At 43.9% G+C, this 19,511-nt stretch overlaps 1 protein-coding gene across 6 annotated transcripts in view; it reads right to left on the reverse strand.

Moving 5' to 3' along the window:
- Positions 1–19,511, reverse strand: part of DNAAF4 (dynein axonemal assembly factor 4) — a 78,880-nt gene that overhangs the window by 3,076 nt on the left and 56,293 nt on the right. For 4 of the 6 annotated variants that reach the window (XM_045395493.3, XM_045395491.3, XM_073995852.1 and 1 more), the window contains 3 exons: positions 17,558–17,711; positions 13,742–13,847; positions 9,508–9,810 (listed from right to left, as the gene is read on the reverse strand). In XM_045395493.3, the coding sequence (XP_045251428.2) occupies positions 9,701–9,810; positions 13,742–13,847; positions 17,558–17,711 (370 nt within the window). In that variant the 3' untranslated portion in view covers positions 9,508–9,700. Of the gene's footprint in view, positions 1–9,507; positions 9,811–13,741; positions 13,848–17,557; positions 17,712–19,511 lie in introns of those variants that run through there. The other 2 variants (XM_045395492.3, XM_073995854.1) reach the window with 2 other exon arrangements.

Consider the following 19,511-nt stretch of genomic DNA (forward strand, 5'->3'; position numbering starts at 1 on the left):
ACGAAACCCAGTCTCTACTAAAAATACAAAAAATTAGCCAGGTATGGTGGCGTGTACCTATAGTCCCAGCTACTTGGGAGGCTGTGGCAGGAGAATCACTTGAACCCAGGAGGCAGAGGTTGCAGTGAGCCAAGATCATACCACTGCACTGCAGCCTGGGCAACAGAGTGAGATTCTGTCTCAAAAAAAAAAAAGGCCGGGCGCGGTGGCTCAAGCCTGTAATCCCAGCACTTTGGGAGGCCGAGACGGGTGGATCACGAGGTCAGGAGATCGAGACCATCCTGGATAACACGGTGAAACCCCGTCTCTACTAAGAAATACAAAAAACTAGCCGGGCGAGGTGGCGGGCGCCTGTAGTCCCAGCTACTCGGGAGGCTGAGGCCGGAGAATGGCGTGAACCCGGGAGGCGGAGCTTGCAGTGAGCTGAGATCCGGCCACTGCACTCCAGCCTGAGCTACAGAGCGAGACTCCGTCTCAAAAAAAAAAAAAAAAAAAAAAAAAAAAAAAAATTCTCAGGATACTCCAGGCACAGTGGCTCATACTTAAAATCCCAGCACTTTTGGGAGGCCAAGGTGGGCGGATTACAGGAAGCCAGGAGTTCGAGACAAACCTGGGCAACATGGTGAGACCACATCTCTACTAAAAATACAAAAACTTAGCCAGGCATGGTGGTGCATGCCTGTAATCCCAGCTACACCAGAGCCCAAGGCAAGAGAATCTCTTCAACCTGGGAAGTGGAGGTTGCAGTGAGCTGAGATCACGCCACTGCACTCCAACCTGGGTGACAGAGGGAGACTTCATCTAAAATAATAATAAAATGATCAGGATAAATAGCTGAAAATCAAGCATGTCATCTGGAATTTCATTATATACATAGTCATTCAGTGCCTATTAAAGTCCCAGGACTGGCTGGGCATGGTGGCTCATGCCTGTAATCCCAATACTTTGGGAGGCTGAGGCAGGCGGATCACCTGAGGTCAGGAGTTCAAGACCAGCCTGAACCAACATGGAGAAACCCCGTCTCTACTAAAAATACCAAAAAAATTAGCTGGGCGTGGTGATGCATGCCTGTAATCCAAGCTCTTCGGGAGGCTGAGGCAGGAGAATCTCTTGAACCCGGGAGGCGGAGGTTGCAGTGAGCCGATATCATGCCATTGCACTACAGCCTGGGCAACAAGAGGCAAATTCCGCCTCAAAAAAAAATAATAATAATAATAAGGTCCCAGGACTATACTAGGCACTAGAAGCTAGTCCTAATGGAGCTTAGATTCTAATGAATCCCAGCAGGAGGAAACAGACCAAAAAGCATGTATAAATATATATTTTTATATATTTATAAATAAAAATACACATTAATATATACATAAATAACATATATGAATATATATTTACATAGTTACCTATGTTCTATACCTAGTGGTAAGTATTATGGGAAAAAACATAAAATAGAGTTAGGAGGAAAGCGAGTACTTCAGCAAGGAATTACTTTAGGTAGGTTGGAAAGGGAAGGCTTCTGATAAGGTGAGGTCTGACCACACCCTCTGAAGGAGGTGAAGAGAATATCTGAGGAAAGTCAAGTTGATGTAGGGCAATTGAATATACAAGTTGAATTCAAGAGAGAAGTCCAAGTTGAAGATAATCAATTTGAACAACATGTTATTTAAAACGATTAAATCAGACAAGACTACAAAGTGTAGGTAAACAGACCTGAGGACTATGCTTTAGGGAAAACCACCATTTAGAGGTCAAGGCAAAGAACAAGAAGAAACAAATGAGACCAAGAAGGAGTGACTAGTGAAGAAAGGAAATTAGAAGACTGTGAGGCCTGGAAGCCAAGCTTGTTTCAAGGAGAGGAACTGGCCCAGCAGTGTGAAATTATCTTGGGAAATAGCATATGAATTGAGAACTGACCTTTGATGAGGCAAAGCAGAGGTCATGGATGACTTCAAACAAAAGTATTTCAACAAGGCCAGGCGCGAAGGCTCACACCTGTAATCCCAGCACTTTGGAAGGCTGAGGTGGGCAGGTGGCCTGAGGTCAGGCGTTTGAGACCAACCTGGCCAACATGGTGAAAACCTGTCTCTACTAAAAATACAAAAATTAGCTGGGCGTGACGGCGGACACCTGTAATTCCAGCTACTCAGGAGGCTGAGGCAGGAGAATCGCTTGAACCTAGGAGGCAGAGTTTGCAGTAAGCCAAATCACGACATTGCACTCCAGCCAGGGTGACGAGCGAAACTCTGCCTCAAAAATAAATAAATAAATAAGTATTCCTCTCTACAACAAGAAGCGGTAGAGAGGAAAACTTTATTGGAATAAGAAAGAGCCGAAGAACTCAAAACTAATTTTAAGTAATTTTGCTGCACACTGAACAGATAAATGGGGCAATAGCTAGATGTTGAGCCAAAGGTTTCTTGTCGTTTTTTTAAAGATAGGATATAATATAGCATATTTTCTACTCTTTTTGAGTCAGCGTCTCCCTCTGTCACCCAGGCTGGAGTGCAATGACACAATCACAGCTCACTGTAACCTCAACCTCAACCTTGACTTCCCCAGCTCAAGCGATTTTCCAACCTCAGCCTCCCAAGTAGCTAGGACTGCAGTCATGCACCACCATGCCTGGCTAACTTTTTTTCTATTTTTTGTAGAGATGGGGGTCTCACTATGTTGCTTAGGTTAGTCTTGGACTCCTGGGCTCAAATTATCCTCCCACCTCCTCCCAAGTGCTGGGATTATAGGCGTGACCCACCGCCTCCCGAAGTGTTGGGATTATGGGTGTAAGCCACCGTGCTGACCAGAGTATTTGTATTCTGATGAGAACACATTTTGAGAACTGCTGACCTACAGCAATCAGATGTAGATAGCTGAAGATAGATGTAGATAGCTGAAGATAACTAGAGAGTAATGTTAGTCCTTAATATGCACTAAAAAGCTAAAGCAAAGCCAGGGCGGTGGCTCATACCTGCAATGTCAGCACTTTGGGAGGCCAAGGCAGGTGGATCACTTAAGATCAGGAGTGTGAAACCAGCCTGGCCAAGTAGTGAAACACTGTCTCTATTAAAAAATACAAAAATAGACCAGGCACGGTGTCTCATGCCTGTAATACCAGCACTTTGGGAGGCCAAGGCAGGCAAATCGCCTGAGGTCAGGAGTTTTGAGACCAGCCTGGCCAACATGGTGAAAAGCTGTCTCTACTAAAAATACCAAAATTAGCCAGGCTTGGTGGCGCATGCCTGTAATCTCAGCTACTCGGGAGGCTGAGGCAGGAGAATCACTTGAACCCAGGAGGCAGAGGTTGCAGTAAGCCTAGATCATGCCACTGCACTCTAGTCTGAGTGACAAAGCAAGACTCCATCACACACACAAAAAAGAGACTATTAGTTCATGGGGACACCACCCTCTTGAATAGATTAAAGCTGTTAATACAGAAGTGAGTTAGTTATTGCAGGACTGGGTTAGTTATAAAAGACAGGAGTTCAGCCCCCTTTTCCTTTCCTCTCTTTCTTGCATGCTCTCTTACTATGTGATACCTTCTGCCACGTTATCATGTAGCAAGAAGGGCTTCACCAGATGCATGTAGTCCCTCGATCTTGACCTCCCAGCCTCTAGAACCATGAACCAAATAAATCTCTGTCCGTTATAAATTACCTAGTCTGTGGTATTCTGATACAGCAGTGGAAAATGAAGTAAGGCACCTACTTTTTCCCTAGATGGTATGTGCAAAATCCTTTGCCCTTACTTCCCACATGGATGAAATTTGTTGGAAAGCACCTGGCTTGCTAGTGATTAAGAGGTCTCTCCTTGACCAAACTCTAGATAGGCTCCTGTGAACCACTTTTTTGACTAGGCCCCATCCTGGCACCTCGCTCTTTGTCCAGGCTGGAGTACAGTGGCATGATCTCAGCTCACTGCAACCTCTGTCTCCCGGGTTCAAGGGTTCTCCTGCCTCACCCTCCTGAGTAGCTGGGATTATAGGCACGTGACACCATGCCAGACTGTTTTATATTTTCAGTAGAGACAGGGTTTCACCATGTTGGTCAGGCTGGTCTCCAACTCCTGACTTCATGATCCACCTGCCTTAGCCTCCCAAACTGCTGGGATTACAGGCGTGAGACACTGTGCCCGGCTGTACCTTGCTTTTTTTTTTTTTTTGAGATGGAGTTTTGTTCTTGTTGCCCAGGCTGGAGTGCAGTGGCGCATTCTTGGCTCACCACAACCTTCACCTCCCGGGTTCAAGCAATTCTCCAGGCTCAGCCTCCTGAGTAGCTGGGATTACAGGCATGTGCCACCACAACTGGCTAATTTTGTATTGTTAGTAGAGATGGGGTTTCTCCATGTTGGTCAGGCTGATCTTGAACTCCCGACCTCAGGTGATCCACCCACCTCGGCCTCCCAAAGTGCTGGGATTACAGGCGTGAGCCATCATGCCCAGCCACGTACCTTGCTCCTAAGAGCCCAGTCATGGCAAGAGTCCTGCCAAGTTCCTTTAGCCAGAATCCCCACCATCAATATCTGATCACCCTTGATATTTGACCAGATTCCTCATTCCCTATAACCGCCCCCACCCGCCGCCGGTAATACCTGATCAACCTGGCCTGTCTTCAGCAAGAATCCTATTAGGTCAATTTAACCAAAATTCCTCTATCCCTAATGTTTTCTCTTAGTAATTTTTCATCCACTGACCACCTTCATTACCCAACCTACTCCTTGGCTATAAATCCCTAATTGTCCATGTCATATTTGGAACTGAGCCTAGTTCTTTTTCATTTTTTATTCTCAGACCTCACAGAAATGAAAAGAACTCAGCCTCGTTCCATGCTGAGGTCTCTTTTTCCTTATTATAACAGTTACTGAGTAAAAGCATTGTTTTTTCAGTTTAACTACTGTTCAACTCTGATTTTCGTCTACACTAGGGAACCAAGACAGAATAGGTTTATATAACACTAAACTATTAGACAATATCTCTATATTAGGACTAATATTTTGACCTCTGTCAGCAAAGAGCTAACATGTGGAAAAGAAAGATCATCCCAAACCTGGTCTAGGACAGAACCTTTTGCTTGATATAATTCATAACCTCTTTCTGGGATGTGTTAAATAAAATATATGGAAGGCCACTGATTTGGACTGAACCTCTTGCACTAGTGTAACTCCCAAATGGGTTCACCTTGCCTGCTGCCTAGACAGAGCCAATTTATCAAGACAGGGGAACTGCAATAGAGACAGAGTAATTCACACAGAGCCAGCTGTGCAGGAGACCAGCATTTTATTATTAATCAAATCAGACTGCCCAAGCATTTGAGAATCAAGAGTTTTAAAGGACAACTTGGTGGGGGAGGGGAAGCCAGTGAGCCAGGAGTGCTGATTGGTTAAGTAGGAGATGAAATCAAAAGGAATTGAAGCTGTCCTCTTACACTGAGTCAGTTCCTGGGTGGGGGTCACAAGATCAGATGAGCCAGTTTATTGATCTGGGTGGTGCCAGCTGATCCAGCAAGTGCAGGGTCTGCAAAATATCTCAAGCACTGATCTTAGGAGCAGTTTAGTGAGGGTCAGAATCTTGTAATTCCAACGGCATGACTCCTAAACCATAATTTCTAATCTTGTGGCTAATTTCTTAGTCCTACAAAGGCAGTCTAATCCCCAGGCAGGAAGGAAAAGGTTTTGGGAAAAAGTTGTTACCATCTTTGTTTTAAACTATAATCTATAAACGAAGTTCCCCCCAAAGTTAGTTCAGCCTATGCACAGGAAGGAACAAGGACAGCTTAAAGGTTAGAACTAAGATGGAGTTTGTTAGGTTAGCTCTCTTTCACTGTCTCAGTCATTGTCCTGCCTCAGCCTCCCGAGTAGCTGGGGTTACAGGTGATTGCCACCATGTCCAGCTAATTTTTGTATTTTTAGAAGAGATGGGATTGGCCAGGCTGCTCTCGAACTCCTGACCTCAGGTGATCTGCCCGTCTCAGCCTCCCAAAGTGCTGGGATTACAGGTGTGAGCCACCGAGCCTGGCCCAAAATTTGGTTATTTATCTGATCTCCTGATAAATCATGAGAGAGATGATAGCCAAATCTCCCAACAGGCCCCTTTTAGCTAGCAGGATAGGCAAGTCCCCACTGTTTTAACTCTTGCAAGGAAAGTGATCTGAAGTTACCAGATATCAACCAACCCACTTTTCGTATTATGCTGTTTCTTGTTCCTGCTTGAGCTACCTTATAAATACCAATTGTTTTTGTTACCCCTAAAGGGGTGCTGCCTAGACAGAGCCAATTTATTAAGGCACGAAAATTAAAACAGAGAAAGAGTAATTCATACAGAACCAGCTGTGCGGGAGACCAGAGTTTTGTTTTCGTTTTTTGTTTTTTTGAGACAGTCTCGCTCTGTCGCCCAGGCTGGAGTGTAGTGACCCGATCTCAGCTCACTGCAACCTCTGCCTCCTGGGTTCAAGCAATTCTCTGCCTCAGCCTCCCGCCGCCACACCCGGCTAATTTTTTTTGTTTTTTCAGTAGAGATGGGGTTTCACCATCTTGGCCAGGCTGGACTTGAACTCCTGAGCTCGTGATCCACTTGCCTCAGCCTCCCAAAGTGCTGGGATTAGAGGCGTCAGCCACCGCGCCCAGCCAGGGAGCAGAGTTTTTAAAGACAACTTGGTGGGTGAGGGGAAGCCAGTGAGCCAGAAGTGCTCATTGGTTAGAGATGAAATTATAGAGAGTCGGAGCTGTTTTCTTGTGCTGAATTAAGTTAGGTGGGCGCCACAAGATTAGATGAGTCAGCTTATTGATTTGGGTGGTGCCAGCTGATTCATTAAGTGCAGGGTCTGCAAAATATCTCAAGCACTGATCTTAGGAGCAGTTTAGGAAGGGTCAGAATTTTGTAGCCTCCAGCAGTATGACATTTTTTTTTTTTTTTTGAGATGGAGTTTCGCTCTTGTTGTCCAGGCTGGAGTGCAATGGCGTGATCTCAGCTCACTGCAACTTCCGCCTCCCGGGTTCAAGCGATTCTCCTGCCTCAGGCTCCCAAGTAGGGGATTACAGGCAAGCACCACCACGCCCAGCTAATTTTGTATTTTTAGTAGAGACGGGGTTTCTCCATGTTGGGGTCAGGCTGGTCTCGAACTCCCAACCTCAGGTGATCCACCCGACTCGGCCTCCCAGTGCTGGGATTACAGGCGTGAGCCACCGTGCCCGGCCTCCAGCAGTATGACTTCTAAACCATAATTTTTTTGGAGATGGAGTTTCACTCTTGTTGCCCAGGCCGGAGAGCAATTGCCCAATCTCCGCTTACTGCAGCCTTCACCTCCCAGGTTTAAGTGATTCTCCTGCCTCAGCCTCCCAAGTAGCTGTGAATTACAAGCACCTGCCACCACGCCCGGCTAATTTTTGTATTTTTAGTAGAGACGGGGTTTCACCATGTTGGCCTGGCTGCTCTCTAACTCCTGAACTCAGGTGACCCACCTGCCTCAGCGTCCCAAAGTGCTAATTTTTAACCTTGTGGCTAATGTTAGTCCTACAAAGGCAATTTAGTCCCCAAAGGGCTATCACTGACTTTGTTTAAACTATAAACTAAGTTTTTTAAAGTTAGTCCTACACCCAGGAATGAACAAGGACAGCTTGGAGGTTAAAAGCAAGATAAATTCAGTTAAGTTAAATCTCTTTCACTGTCTTAATCATAATTTTGCAAAGGTCATTTTATTCTGCTACTTCTAGTAATGTCTCTTCTAAATCTTTAGATAAGATGCTGCTTGATTCATGAGTCACTGATAAAGGCCAATTAGATCTTTAAACTAAATTTGTTAGGCCAGCACGGGGACTCATGCCTGTAATTCCAGCACTTTGGGAGGCCGAGGAGGGCAGATCACTTGAGGTCAGGAGTTTGAAACCAGCCTGGCCAACATGGTAAAACCCAGTCTCTACTAAAAATACAAAATTAGCTGGATGTGGTAGCACGCACCTGTAATCCCAGCTACTTGGAAGGCTGAGGCAGGAGAATTGCTTGAACCCAGGAGACAGAGGTTGCAGTGAGCCAAGATTGCACTGCACTAAAACCTGGGTTACAGAGCCAGACTCCATCTCAAAAATAAATAAATAAGGCCGGGTGCAGTGGCTCATGCCTGTAATCACTGCACTTTGGGAGGCCGAGGCGGGTGGATCACCTGAGGTCAGGAGTTGGAGATCAACCTGGCCAACATGATGAGACCCTGTCTCTACTAAAAATACAAAAAATTAATCAGGCGTGGTGGCTCCTGTAATCCCAGTTACTTGGGAGGCCTGAGGCAGGAGAATCACTTGAACCCGGGAGGCAGAGGTTGCAGTAAGCTGAGATTGGGCCACTGCACTCCAGCCTGGGCAACAAGAGTGAAACACCATCTCAAAAAAAAAAAAAAAAAGGCCGGGTGCAGTGGTAGCTCACACACCTGTAATCCCAGCACTTTGGGAGGCCGAGGCGGGCGGATCATGAAGTCAGAAGATTGAGACCATACTGGCTAACATGGTGAAACCCCGTCTCTACTGAAAATCCAAAAAACTTAGCCGGGCGTGGTGGCGGGCGCCTGTAGTCCCAGCTACACGGGAGGCTGAGGCAGGAGAATCGCCTGAACCCGGGAGGTGGAGCTTGCAGTGAACCGAGATCATGCCACTGCACTCCAGCCTGGGCTACAGAGCGATACTCTGCCTCAAAAAAAAAGAAAAAAAAAAGTAGTTGGGTGTGGTTGCGGGCACCTGTAATCTCAGCTACTAGGGAGACTGAGGCAGGAAAATCACTTGAATTTGGGAGGAGGAGGTTGCAGTGAGCCGAGATTGTGCCATTGCACTCCAGCCTGGGCAACGGAGGGAGGCTCCATCTCAAAAACAAAACAAAACAAAACAAAACAAACCTTTAAAATTTAATTAGAGAATTACAATAACTACATACAAAAGGGAAGCTGTGCTATTGTGCTTAACACCTGCATAATCCCAGTGATACAACACAAATGGTGGTGCAATCCAATGCCAATACCATAATATTCCAGGTTAATATCTTACAGTTTGCTGTCTTTTTTCCCCCCCTTGTCTACTTGGAGGTACTAGAGAACGATTTCACTCAAAAAATTTATCTTCACCAGATAGTGTTACGAAATATGATCGGTTTTCAGGTGCACAGCCTATAACTGAAGTTGAAGATAAGTTTTCTAAACAGTTATTTTATACTAGGCTGAACTAGTCTAATCTTGAACAACAAGCATTAGAGAAGTATTAAACAAAAAATAAGGTTCTGTGCATTTGGAAACTAACAGAAAACCTGTCAACATTTATTATACCAAAGTCAACCATTCAGTCAATTAAATCGTATATTAATACAAACAAAAGTTATTTATAAACAATCTTTTATTTTAAAATTCTACCTTCTTAAAAATTAATCAGTAAGTGTCCTGGTAACTATACCAAAATATATTTTGTTACAAGGGCAAGCTTAATTCAGTAACACAAAAATGTATACGTATGTATTAATATGAAGAAATAAGGAATCAAAATAGGTTCTTATTTAGATTTATTCAAAAATGGTTCAAGTCGCTTTATTTTCTATAGATTTATAATATTTTGCCCTCTACAGAACTAGAGTACTAAACAGAAAGCAATTCTGTACAATTGGCCATAATATGTACAAAGATTTCTAACGCCTCCAGGTCTTTTTAAAAAACTTATAACAATACTTAGTTACTTCTAAGAGTCATTAAGATTTTAGTTCTGTTCCTTGAATTACATTCCGAATCTTCTCAGCATCAATTTGTACAATTTTGTTGGATGGATCAATCTTAAGTGCTGCTTCATAATCCTGTAGGCCTGTGTTTATATAGCAATGATGATTAATACAATAAATATTTTATTAGTACTTCTTTTATCTAGACGATAGTTGTTTAAAGTAAAAATAACCACTAGTAGCATGGTTCAGGACAAGTACCAAGTTTTAAATTGGATTCCCATCTTTACACACATAGTAGTATCTCTGTAAGATTGCAGAAATTTTTCATTGATTTAGGGAATTATTATTTTATTCAATGTTCTGTAAGCAACAGTTATTTTAAATTCATGCACAAATAAACTAACAACTTAGACTCATTATGACATAAATGAGAGGCCGAGGCAGAAGAATTGCTTGAACCCAGGAGGTGGAGGTTGCCGTGAGCCAAGATGGCGATACTGTACTCCAGCCTGGGCTACAGAACGAGACTCCATCTCAAAATAAATAAATAAATAAATAAAATATTTTTTGTAGACTGAAATCATACTTTATTCACTGACTAGAACATAGTATAAGCTGTCTTTTCTTTTCTTTTTTTTTTTTTTTTGTTTGGAGACTGTCTCGCTCTGTCTCCCAGGCTGGAGTGCAGTGCCACGATCTTGGCTCACTGCAAGCTCCGCCTCCCGGGTTTATGCCATTCTCCTGCCTCAGCCTCCCGAGTAGCTGGGACTACAGGCGCCCGCCACCTCGCCCGGCTAGTTTTTTGTATTTTAGTGGAGACGGCTGTTGCCCAGGCTGTTCTCAAACTCCTGAACTCAGGCAATCCGCCCGCTTCAGCCTCCCAAAGTGCTAGGATTACAGGTGTGAGCCACTGCGCCTGGCCGGTAGTATAAGCTTCTTTCTGTAGCTACTACATATACAGAATTCCTTTGAGAAAAAATGGTTAAAAATGAAAGCATTGTCTACTGCTTGTTAAAAATATGTAACTGGATCTCAATCTTCACCCAAAAACGCAATGGAAAAAAATATTTATTTCAGAGTAAGGAAACTTGAGTTCTAGTTCCTAAAATGCTATTGATTTGTTTTGCCAGCTCAGGCAATTCACTGAACTTCTCCAAGCCTCAACTTTCTCATCTTTAAAAGAAGGGGTCTTTGTAGCTCAAAACAATCTACGATACCATAATTTCTTTTTTTTCTTTTCTTTTTTTTTTTTTTTTGAGACGGAGTCTCGCTCTGTCGCCCAGGCTGGAGTACAGTGGCCGGACCTCAGCTCACTGCAAGCTCCGCCTCCCGGGCTCACGCCATTCTCCTGCTTCAGCCTCCCGAGTAGCTGGGACTACAGGCGCCCGCCATCTCGCCCGGCTAGTTTTTTGTATTTTTTAGTAGAGACGGGGTTTCACCGGGTTAGCCAGGATGGTCTCGATCTCCTGACCTTGTGATCCGCCCGTCTCGGCCTCCCAAAGAGCTGGGATTACAGGCTTAAGCCACAGCGCCCGGCCAACGATACCATAATTTCTGAAGAACTTTTCATTCCTGTCTTGGTCATCTTTATCCTCCTGAAATTGAATAAGACATTTAAAAAAGGTTGGGGCATATAAACCCAATGTGGATGCCTTGGTTAGAAAAAAATCTCCTACAAATGGCAGAACCAACTTTAAAAATGAAAACAGAAATAATAAAAATGTATAGCCTGGAGCCCTGGCAAGACATCATCAAGAGGTGGCCTTTAGGCCTTGAGTGAATGGAAGCTGAACAGGCTTCTCCTTAGGGAGGTATGGGAGGAGAAGCCTTGAAGATAAACTTTGGCTACTACAAAATTTTGCCTTTGGTACACCATGAGTAACTGCAAATAACTGCAACTATATATATATAGTTTTCGGGGGTTTTTTGTTGTTTTTTTTTTGCTTTTGAGACGGAGTTTCGCTCCTGTTGCCCAGGCTGGAATGCAATGGCACAATCTCGGCTCACTGCAACCTCTGCCTCCCAGGTTCAGGTGATTCCCCTGCCTCAGCCTCCCAAGTAGCTGGGATTACAGGCATGTGCCACCACACCCAGCTAATTTTGTATTTTTGGTAGAGATGGGGTTTCACTATGTTAGTCTCCCAAAATTCTGGGATTACAGGTGTGAGCTACCGCACCTGGCCACCTAAATCTATTTGAAATAAGATAAAATAAATGGTATGTTTTCTGTGTACATGGAGCTAAATTATAGACCTTAATACAATCTAACAAATATAAGCAATACGCATGCACTATGGTAGATCGTTATTTCCAAGCTTAGGTGTGTGTGTATACATACATACAGACACACAAATACATACATACAGGGTATGACCAAGGAAGCTCTTTGAGATAAATATCCATGATATCTCAAATCATTTATATATTTTATCATGTTTTTTGTTTGTTTGTTTGGTTGGTTGGTTGGTTGGTTTTGAGACAGAGTCTTGCTCTGTCACCCAGGCTGGAGTGCAGTGGCACGATCTTGCCTCACTGCAAGCTCTGCCTCCCGGGTTTACTCCATTCTCCCGCCTCAGCCTCCTGAGTAGCTGGGACTACAGGCACCTGCCACCATGCCCGGCTAATTTTGTTTTTTTATTTTTAGTAGAGACGGGGTTTCACCATGTTAGCCAGGATGGTCTCGATCTCCTGACCTTGTGATTCACCTGCTTCAGCCTCCCAAAGTGCTGAGATCACAGGCATAAGCCACCGCGCCTGGCCTATCATGTATTTTTTTTTTTTTTTTTTTGTAAGAGACAAGGTCTCACTATATTAGCCCAGGCTGGTCTCAAACTCCTGGCCTCAAGCCACCCTTCATTACAGGGGTGAAGCACCACACCCAACATTTATCACATATGTTTCTATGAAGAGTTGTCTGGTAACATAGCCTTTTTATTTTATTTTTTATTTTTTTTTGAGATGGAGTCTTGCCCAGGCTGGAGTGCAGTGACCGGATCTCAGCTCACTGCAAGCTCCGCCTCCCGGGTTTACGCCATTCTCCTGCCTCAGCCTCCCAAGTAGCTGGGACTATGACGCCCGCCACCTCGCCCGGCTAATTTTTTTGTATTTTCAGTAGAGACGGGGTTTCACCGTGTTAGCCAGGATGGTCTTGATCTCCTGACCTCGTGATCCGCCTGTCTCGGCCTCCCAAAGTGCTGGGATTACAGGCTTGAGCCACCGCGCCCGGCAGCCTTTTTTTTTTTTTTTTGAGAAGGAGTTTCACTGTTATTGCCCAGGCTGGAGGGCAATGGCGCAATTTCAGCTCACCACAACCTCCGCCTCCCGGGTTCAAGCGATTCTCCTGCCTCAGCCTCCCAAGTAGCTGGGATTATAGGCATGAGCCACTACGCCCAGCTAATTTTGTATTTTTAGTAGAGGGTTTCTTTTTTTTTTTTTTTTTTTGAGACGGAGTCTCGCTCTGTCGCCCAGCCCAGGCTGGAGTGCAGTGGCGCGATCTCGGCTCACTGCAAGCTCCGCCTCCCGGGTTCACGCCATTCTCCTGCCTCAGCCTCCCGAGTAGCTGGGACTACAGGCGCCCACAACCGCGCCCGGCTAATTTTTTGTATTTTTAGTAGAGACGGGGTTTCACCGTGGTCTCGATCTCCTGACCTTGTGATCCGCCCGCCTCGGCCTCCCAAAGTGCTGGGATTACAGGCGTGAGCCACCGCGCCCGGCCCAGAGGGTTTCTCCATGTTGGTAAGGCTGGTCTCAAACTCCTGACGTCAGGTAATCCGCTCGCCTCTGCCTCCCAAAGTGATGGGATTACAGGCGTGAGCCACTGCACCCAGTCAATATAGCATTTTTCTAGACTGAAACTTGTTGTTCACACTTATTTTAATTCCCTTCTACAATGAATTTTTTAAATATAATTCAGAAATAATGTATTGTCAGGTATGCTGCAGACATTACTAAGAATCAAATGCTAAAAATATTTAAAAATGGAGTCCTTCAAAGTCATGATCTTAAATAATTCCAATGACATTTTTTTCCGAGTATAATTTTGGACTTACACCATTTCTATCAATTCCTTACCTTCTACATACAATTCTAGTTGACAGAATGCTGTTCCACGTCGTACATGTGCCTTCATTCTTGCATTAGCATTGTCTGTAACAGGTGGCATCAGTAATTCCAGTGCCTTACAAAATATATATAATTATTACATGAAAGTTATAATTTCTTAATTTAAACAAGCAAAAGGCTGGACATGGTGGCTCACACCTGTAATCCCAACACTTTGTGAGGCCGAGGTGGGTGGATCACCTGAGGTCAGGATTTTGAGACCAGCCTGGCCAACATGGCCAAACTCTGTCTCCACTTAAAAAAAAATACAAAAATTATCTGGGCGTGGTGGTGCGCACCTGTAGTCCTAGCTACTTGGGAGGTTGAGGCGGGAGAATTGCTTGAACCCAGGAGGTGGAGGTTTCAGTGAGCTGAGATCGTGGCCACTGCACTCCAGCCCGGGCAACAAAAGTAAGACTCCATCTCAAAAAAAAAAAAAAAGGCCTCCAGTCCTCACCTAAATTTTTAGCTTAGCTGCTACAGGAATTTACCAAATATATATATATATATATATACACACACACACACACACACACACACACACACACACACCAAATATATATATATATAAAACCTATATATATATACACACACACACACACACACACAAATATATATATATATAAAACAAATAATTATTATCAGGTCTTCCAGAAGAGATATGTTGAACTACTTAAGGAATTTTTCAGTTGCTCCTGTATGGGATTCATACCCCTCCAAGGTTATTGTCAGGCTTATCATTTCACATCTCCACAGCTTTATTTTTACTAGGAGGAATTATTAAAAAGGATTTATGGGCTTTTGTATTCGGATTGTACTCAGCTTATTCATTCATTCAATAAATATTTGTTTGCATTTTGAGAGTCAAAGAAAAACTGGATCATAAAAGTAGTATGATATCAAAGTGTGAGGATATTGGTTGTGTCCTCCATATCCTCAATCTCAAGAAGCTACCTAAGAGATTTTGCACATGATATTCCCTTAAAACAAGTTATCTTGACATGGAAAAAAGAAAAAGCTGTAGAAGTTCGAGACATTCACATGAAATACTAGTAATGGAAAGTAGAATATACTAAGTTACCCTGTAAATGAGAAAATGACTGTAATGATATCTGGGCTGGGCATGGTGACTCACACCTGTAATCCCAGCACTTTGGGAAGCCAAGGCAGAATGATTACTTGAGCCCAGGAACCTGAGGTTGCAGTGAGCCACTGCACTCTCGCCTGGGCAACACGCTATCTCTTAAAAAATTAAAAACTTAAAAAAATTTTGCTGGGTGTGGTGGCTCATGCCTGTAATCCCAGCACTTTGGGAGGCTGAAGTGAGTGGATTACCTGAAGTCAGGAGTTTGAGACCAGCCTAGCCAGCATGGTGAAACCCTGTCTCTACTAAAAATACAAAAATTAGGCCGGGCATGGGTGGCTCAAGCCTGTAATCCCAGCACTTTGGGAGGCCGAGGCGGGCAGATCACCTGAGGTCGGGAGTTTGAGACCAGCCTCACCAACATGGAGAAATCCATCTCTACTAAAAATACAGTATTAGCCCGGCATGGAGACACATGCCTGTAATCCCAGCTACTCAAGAGGCTGAGGCAGGAGAATTGCTTGAACCCAGGAGGCAGAGGTTGTTGTGAGCTGAGAGCACGATTGCACTACAGCTTGGGCAACAAGAGAAAAACTCCGTCTCAAAAAAAAAAAAAAAAAACAGAAACAAAACAAAATACAAAAATTAGCCAGGTATGGTGGTGTGCAGCTATAATCCTACCTACTTGGGAGGCTGAGGCAGGAGAATCTCTTGAACCTGGGAGGAAGAGGTTGCAGTGAGCAGATGTCACACCAATGTACTACAGCCTGGGCGACAGAGAGCGACATCGTCTCAAAAAAAAAACCTTAAAATTTTTTTAACAAAAGGATATCCTTTTACTGCACACGTGGTAGAAATAACAAGGGAAAACCAAGTGTTCTTCCTTCTACCATGCACTGAGTCTGCAAAAAAAAATTTTTTTTTTTTGAGATGGAGTCTCACTCTGTCACCTAGGCTGGAGTGCAATGGCATGATCTCAGCTCACTGCAACCTCTGCCTCCTGGGTTGAAGTGATTCTCCTGCCTCAACCTCTCCTATAGCCTGGGACTACAGACCCATCACCACACCTGGCTAAATTTTGTGGTTTTAGTAGAGACGGGGTTTCACCATGTTGGGCAGGCTGGTCTTGACCTCTGGTGATCTGCTTGCCTCGGTCTCCCAAAGTGCTGAGATTACAGGCGTAAACCACCGTGCCCGGCCGAGTCTGCAAAACTTTTATAAGAAAAAGGGTGGGCCAGGTGAGGTGGCTCACACCTTTAATCCTAGCACCTTGCAAAGGTGACGCAGGAGGACTGCTTGAGCCCAGGAGTTGGAGAACAGCCTGGGCAACATGGCCAAACCCCAGCTCTACAAAAAATACAAAAATTAGCTATGTGTGGTGATGTATGCCTGTAGTCCCAGCTACTTGGGAGGCTGTGGTGGGAGGATCACTTGAGATTGGGAGGTCGAGACTGCAGTGATCTGTGATCACACCTCTGTACTCCAGCCTGGGTGACAGAGCCAGATTCTATCTCAAAAAAAAAAAAAAAAAAAGAGGAGGAAGAAAGAAAAGAGAGGGAAGGAGAGAGGGAGAGAGGGAGGGAGGGAAGGAAGGGAGGAAGGAAGGAAGGAGAGATGAAGAAAGAAACAAAAAGGAAAGAAAGGCACGGAGGGAGGAAGGGAGGAAGGAAGGAGGGAGGGAGGGAGGAAGGAGGAAGGAAGGAAGGAAAAAAGGAAGGAAGGAAGAAAGGAAGGAAGGAAGGAAGGAAGGAGAAGGAAAGGGGAAAGGAAAGGGGTAAACACAACTGACCACCATTTACTAATTTCTGGCTGGGTACAATGGCTCACACCTGTAATTCCAGCACTTTGGGAGGCCAAGGTTGTAGCAGCCCTTGAACCCAGGAGTTCAAGACCAACCTGAGCAACATAGGGAGACCTCGTCTCTCTAAAAAAAAAAAAAAAATACAAAACTTAGCTGGGTGTGGTGGTTGTATGCCTATAATCCCAGCTACCTGGGAAGCTGAGGTGGGAGGATCGCTTGAGATTAGGAGGTCAAGGCTGCAGCAGTGAGTTGTCATCTTACTACTGCACTCCAGCCTGGGTGACAGAGCAAGACCCGGTCTAAAAAACAAAAAACACATTTACTAATTTCCTTGGGAACTTGAAGGGCAATACAGTAACCCTGGAGGTTTTTTGTTTGTTTGTTTTTTGTTTTTTTTGATGGAGTCTCTCTCTCCAGGCTAGAGCGCAGTGGCACAATCTCGGCTCACTGCAATCTCCACCTCCCGGGTTCAAGCGACTCCCCTGCCTCAGCCTCCCGAGTAGCTGGGACGACAGGCACACACCACCACACCCAGCTAATTTTTTGTATTTTAGTAGAGATGGGGTTTCACCATGTTGGCCAGGATGGTCTCAATCTCCTGACCTCATGATCCACCCACCTTGGCCTCCCAAAGTGCTGGGATTATAGGTGTGAGCCACCAGGCCTGGCCAGTAACAGCTGATTTTTAATCTAACTAACTATTCATAGAAGTCACACAAAAACACCAGATCCTTGTCCATTAGTAAAAAATCAGTTAAAAAAATAAATATTCAATAAGAAAGACAATTTTTAAAATCTTTGCATTTCAATTATTTCAATTGAACAGAAAAAAATAATCATTTAAACCAATTAATAGAAGGATATATTTAAAGCACCATATATCATAAATAGATATCCATACCTTAGAAGAATCTTCAATAGCCTTGTGTAAGTTTTTTAGTTTTAGGTGGCAAGCAGCCCGGTTCAAATACAAGAGTGGCATTTTATTATTTAGTCTTATGGCTAAATTATATGCATTGATAGCTGCCAAATAGTTTTCTGTTGCAAACAATTTGCTAATGAGACAAAAACAGAGAAGAAAAACAATTTAACATTGAAAGAGAAACACAGAAATAATATCTAATTGTATTTGACAAAGAGGATGGCTTACCTCTTTTTGCATTCTCTTTAGGGTAGACATTGTTGGCTGCACTGAATCCATCTCTTTTCACATATACCAGCCTGTCATTTGAATGGAATGGACCGCACTCCCACTTCCAAGGGTAGACATTAGTAATTTAAGCCAGTAGGCATATTTTCATTATTTTTGCTACAGTAATTGACTCAGGGATAGGCTTGTGTGACCTATATTGTTCTATTTAGACTGAAGCCTGTGGGATGGTTTCAGAGTTGGAGAATGAAAAGTTGGGCATACTTCTCCCCCTGCTGGATATAAATGAAGAAGTCACATAGCCCACATTGTTGCTGACCATTTTTAACACCATGGGATGAGCTGGCATTAGAATAAAGCTGATACTATGGAAATATGAAAGGAATAAAAAGGCAGAAAGAAACAGCCCTTCATGATACAGTTAAGCTGCTGGATCAACCTTTACTTGAAATAGAAAACACCTTTAGCTGTTTAGTTATATAACACAATAAATTCCTTTCAATATAAAGCCAATTTGAATTGGGTTTTTTGGTTACTTGCAATGGATATACTCTTTCAGTTCAAATGTTCCAAAATTTTCTTCAAATAAAGGGATGTACACGATTAAAGGATCTCTTCAAAATGCAAAGTTTCTTTGTTTGTTTGTTCGTTTTTTGAGACAGAGTTTCACTCTTGTTGCCCAGGCTGGAGTGCAATGGTACAATCTTGGCTCGCTGCAATCTCCACCTCCCGGGTTCAAACGATTCTCTTGCCTCAGTCTCCTGAGTAGCTGGGATTACAGGTATGCACCGCCACACCTGGCTAATTTTGTATTTTTAGTAGAGATAGGGTTTCTCCATCTTGGTCAGACTGGTCTTGAACTCCTGACCTCAGGTGATCTGCCCGCCTCGGCCTCCCAAAGTGCTGGGATTACAGGCGTGAGCCGCCGCACCCGGCCTCTTTTTTATGTATAATTTCCACTTACAAAAATTTGAAAAAGTACATCAACAGGAAAATGGAAAATATTTTGCTGAAAATAAAAATGTCATATAAATATAACTTTGTATTCATGTTCATTCCGTTATACTGCATACTTTGCTGCTCTAGAATATTAAACATGTCAAAAGTAAACCTACAAAAGCAGTCAGTAAACTGAATAAAAGGTAAGATTACACCATTGTCGGCCGGGCGCGGTGGCTCAAGCCTGTAATCCCAGCACTTTGGGAGGCCGAGGCGGGCGGATCACAAGGTCAGGAGATCGAGACCACAGTGAAACCCCGTCTCTACTAAAAATACAAAAAATTAGCCGGGCGCGGTGGCGGGCGCCTGTAGTCCTAGCTACTCAGGAGGCTGAGGCAGGAGAATGGCGTGAACCCAGGAGGCGGAGCTTGGAGTGAGCCGAGATCGCGCCACTGCACTCCAGCCTGGGCAACAGCGTGAGACTCCGTCTCAAAAAAAAAAAAAAAAAAAAAAAAAAAAAAAAAAAGATTACACCATTGTCACATCTAACTTGAGCTAAACTCAAGCTGAAAATAACTTGTACAAACTAGAAGAGCTAATTCTATGGGTAGTTTACATTTCTGAAATGCCTCATATCAGCGACGTTTCTGATTGCAAGTAACAGAACCACAACTCAAGTGGGCTTAAACAAGTAAGGAAATAAATTATCTCACATTTTTGAAGTCCATGGGATTAAGGCCCTTATAAAGATTAAAAAAACAAAAAT

The sequence above is a fragment of the Macaca fascicularis genome, chromosome 7 (assembly GCF_037993035.2).
Source record: "Macaca fascicularis isolate 582-1 chromosome 7, T2T-MFA8v1.1".
Taxonomy (NCBI): domain Eukaryota; kingdom Metazoa; phylum Chordata; class Mammalia; order Primates; family Cercopithecidae; genus Macaca; species Macaca fascicularis.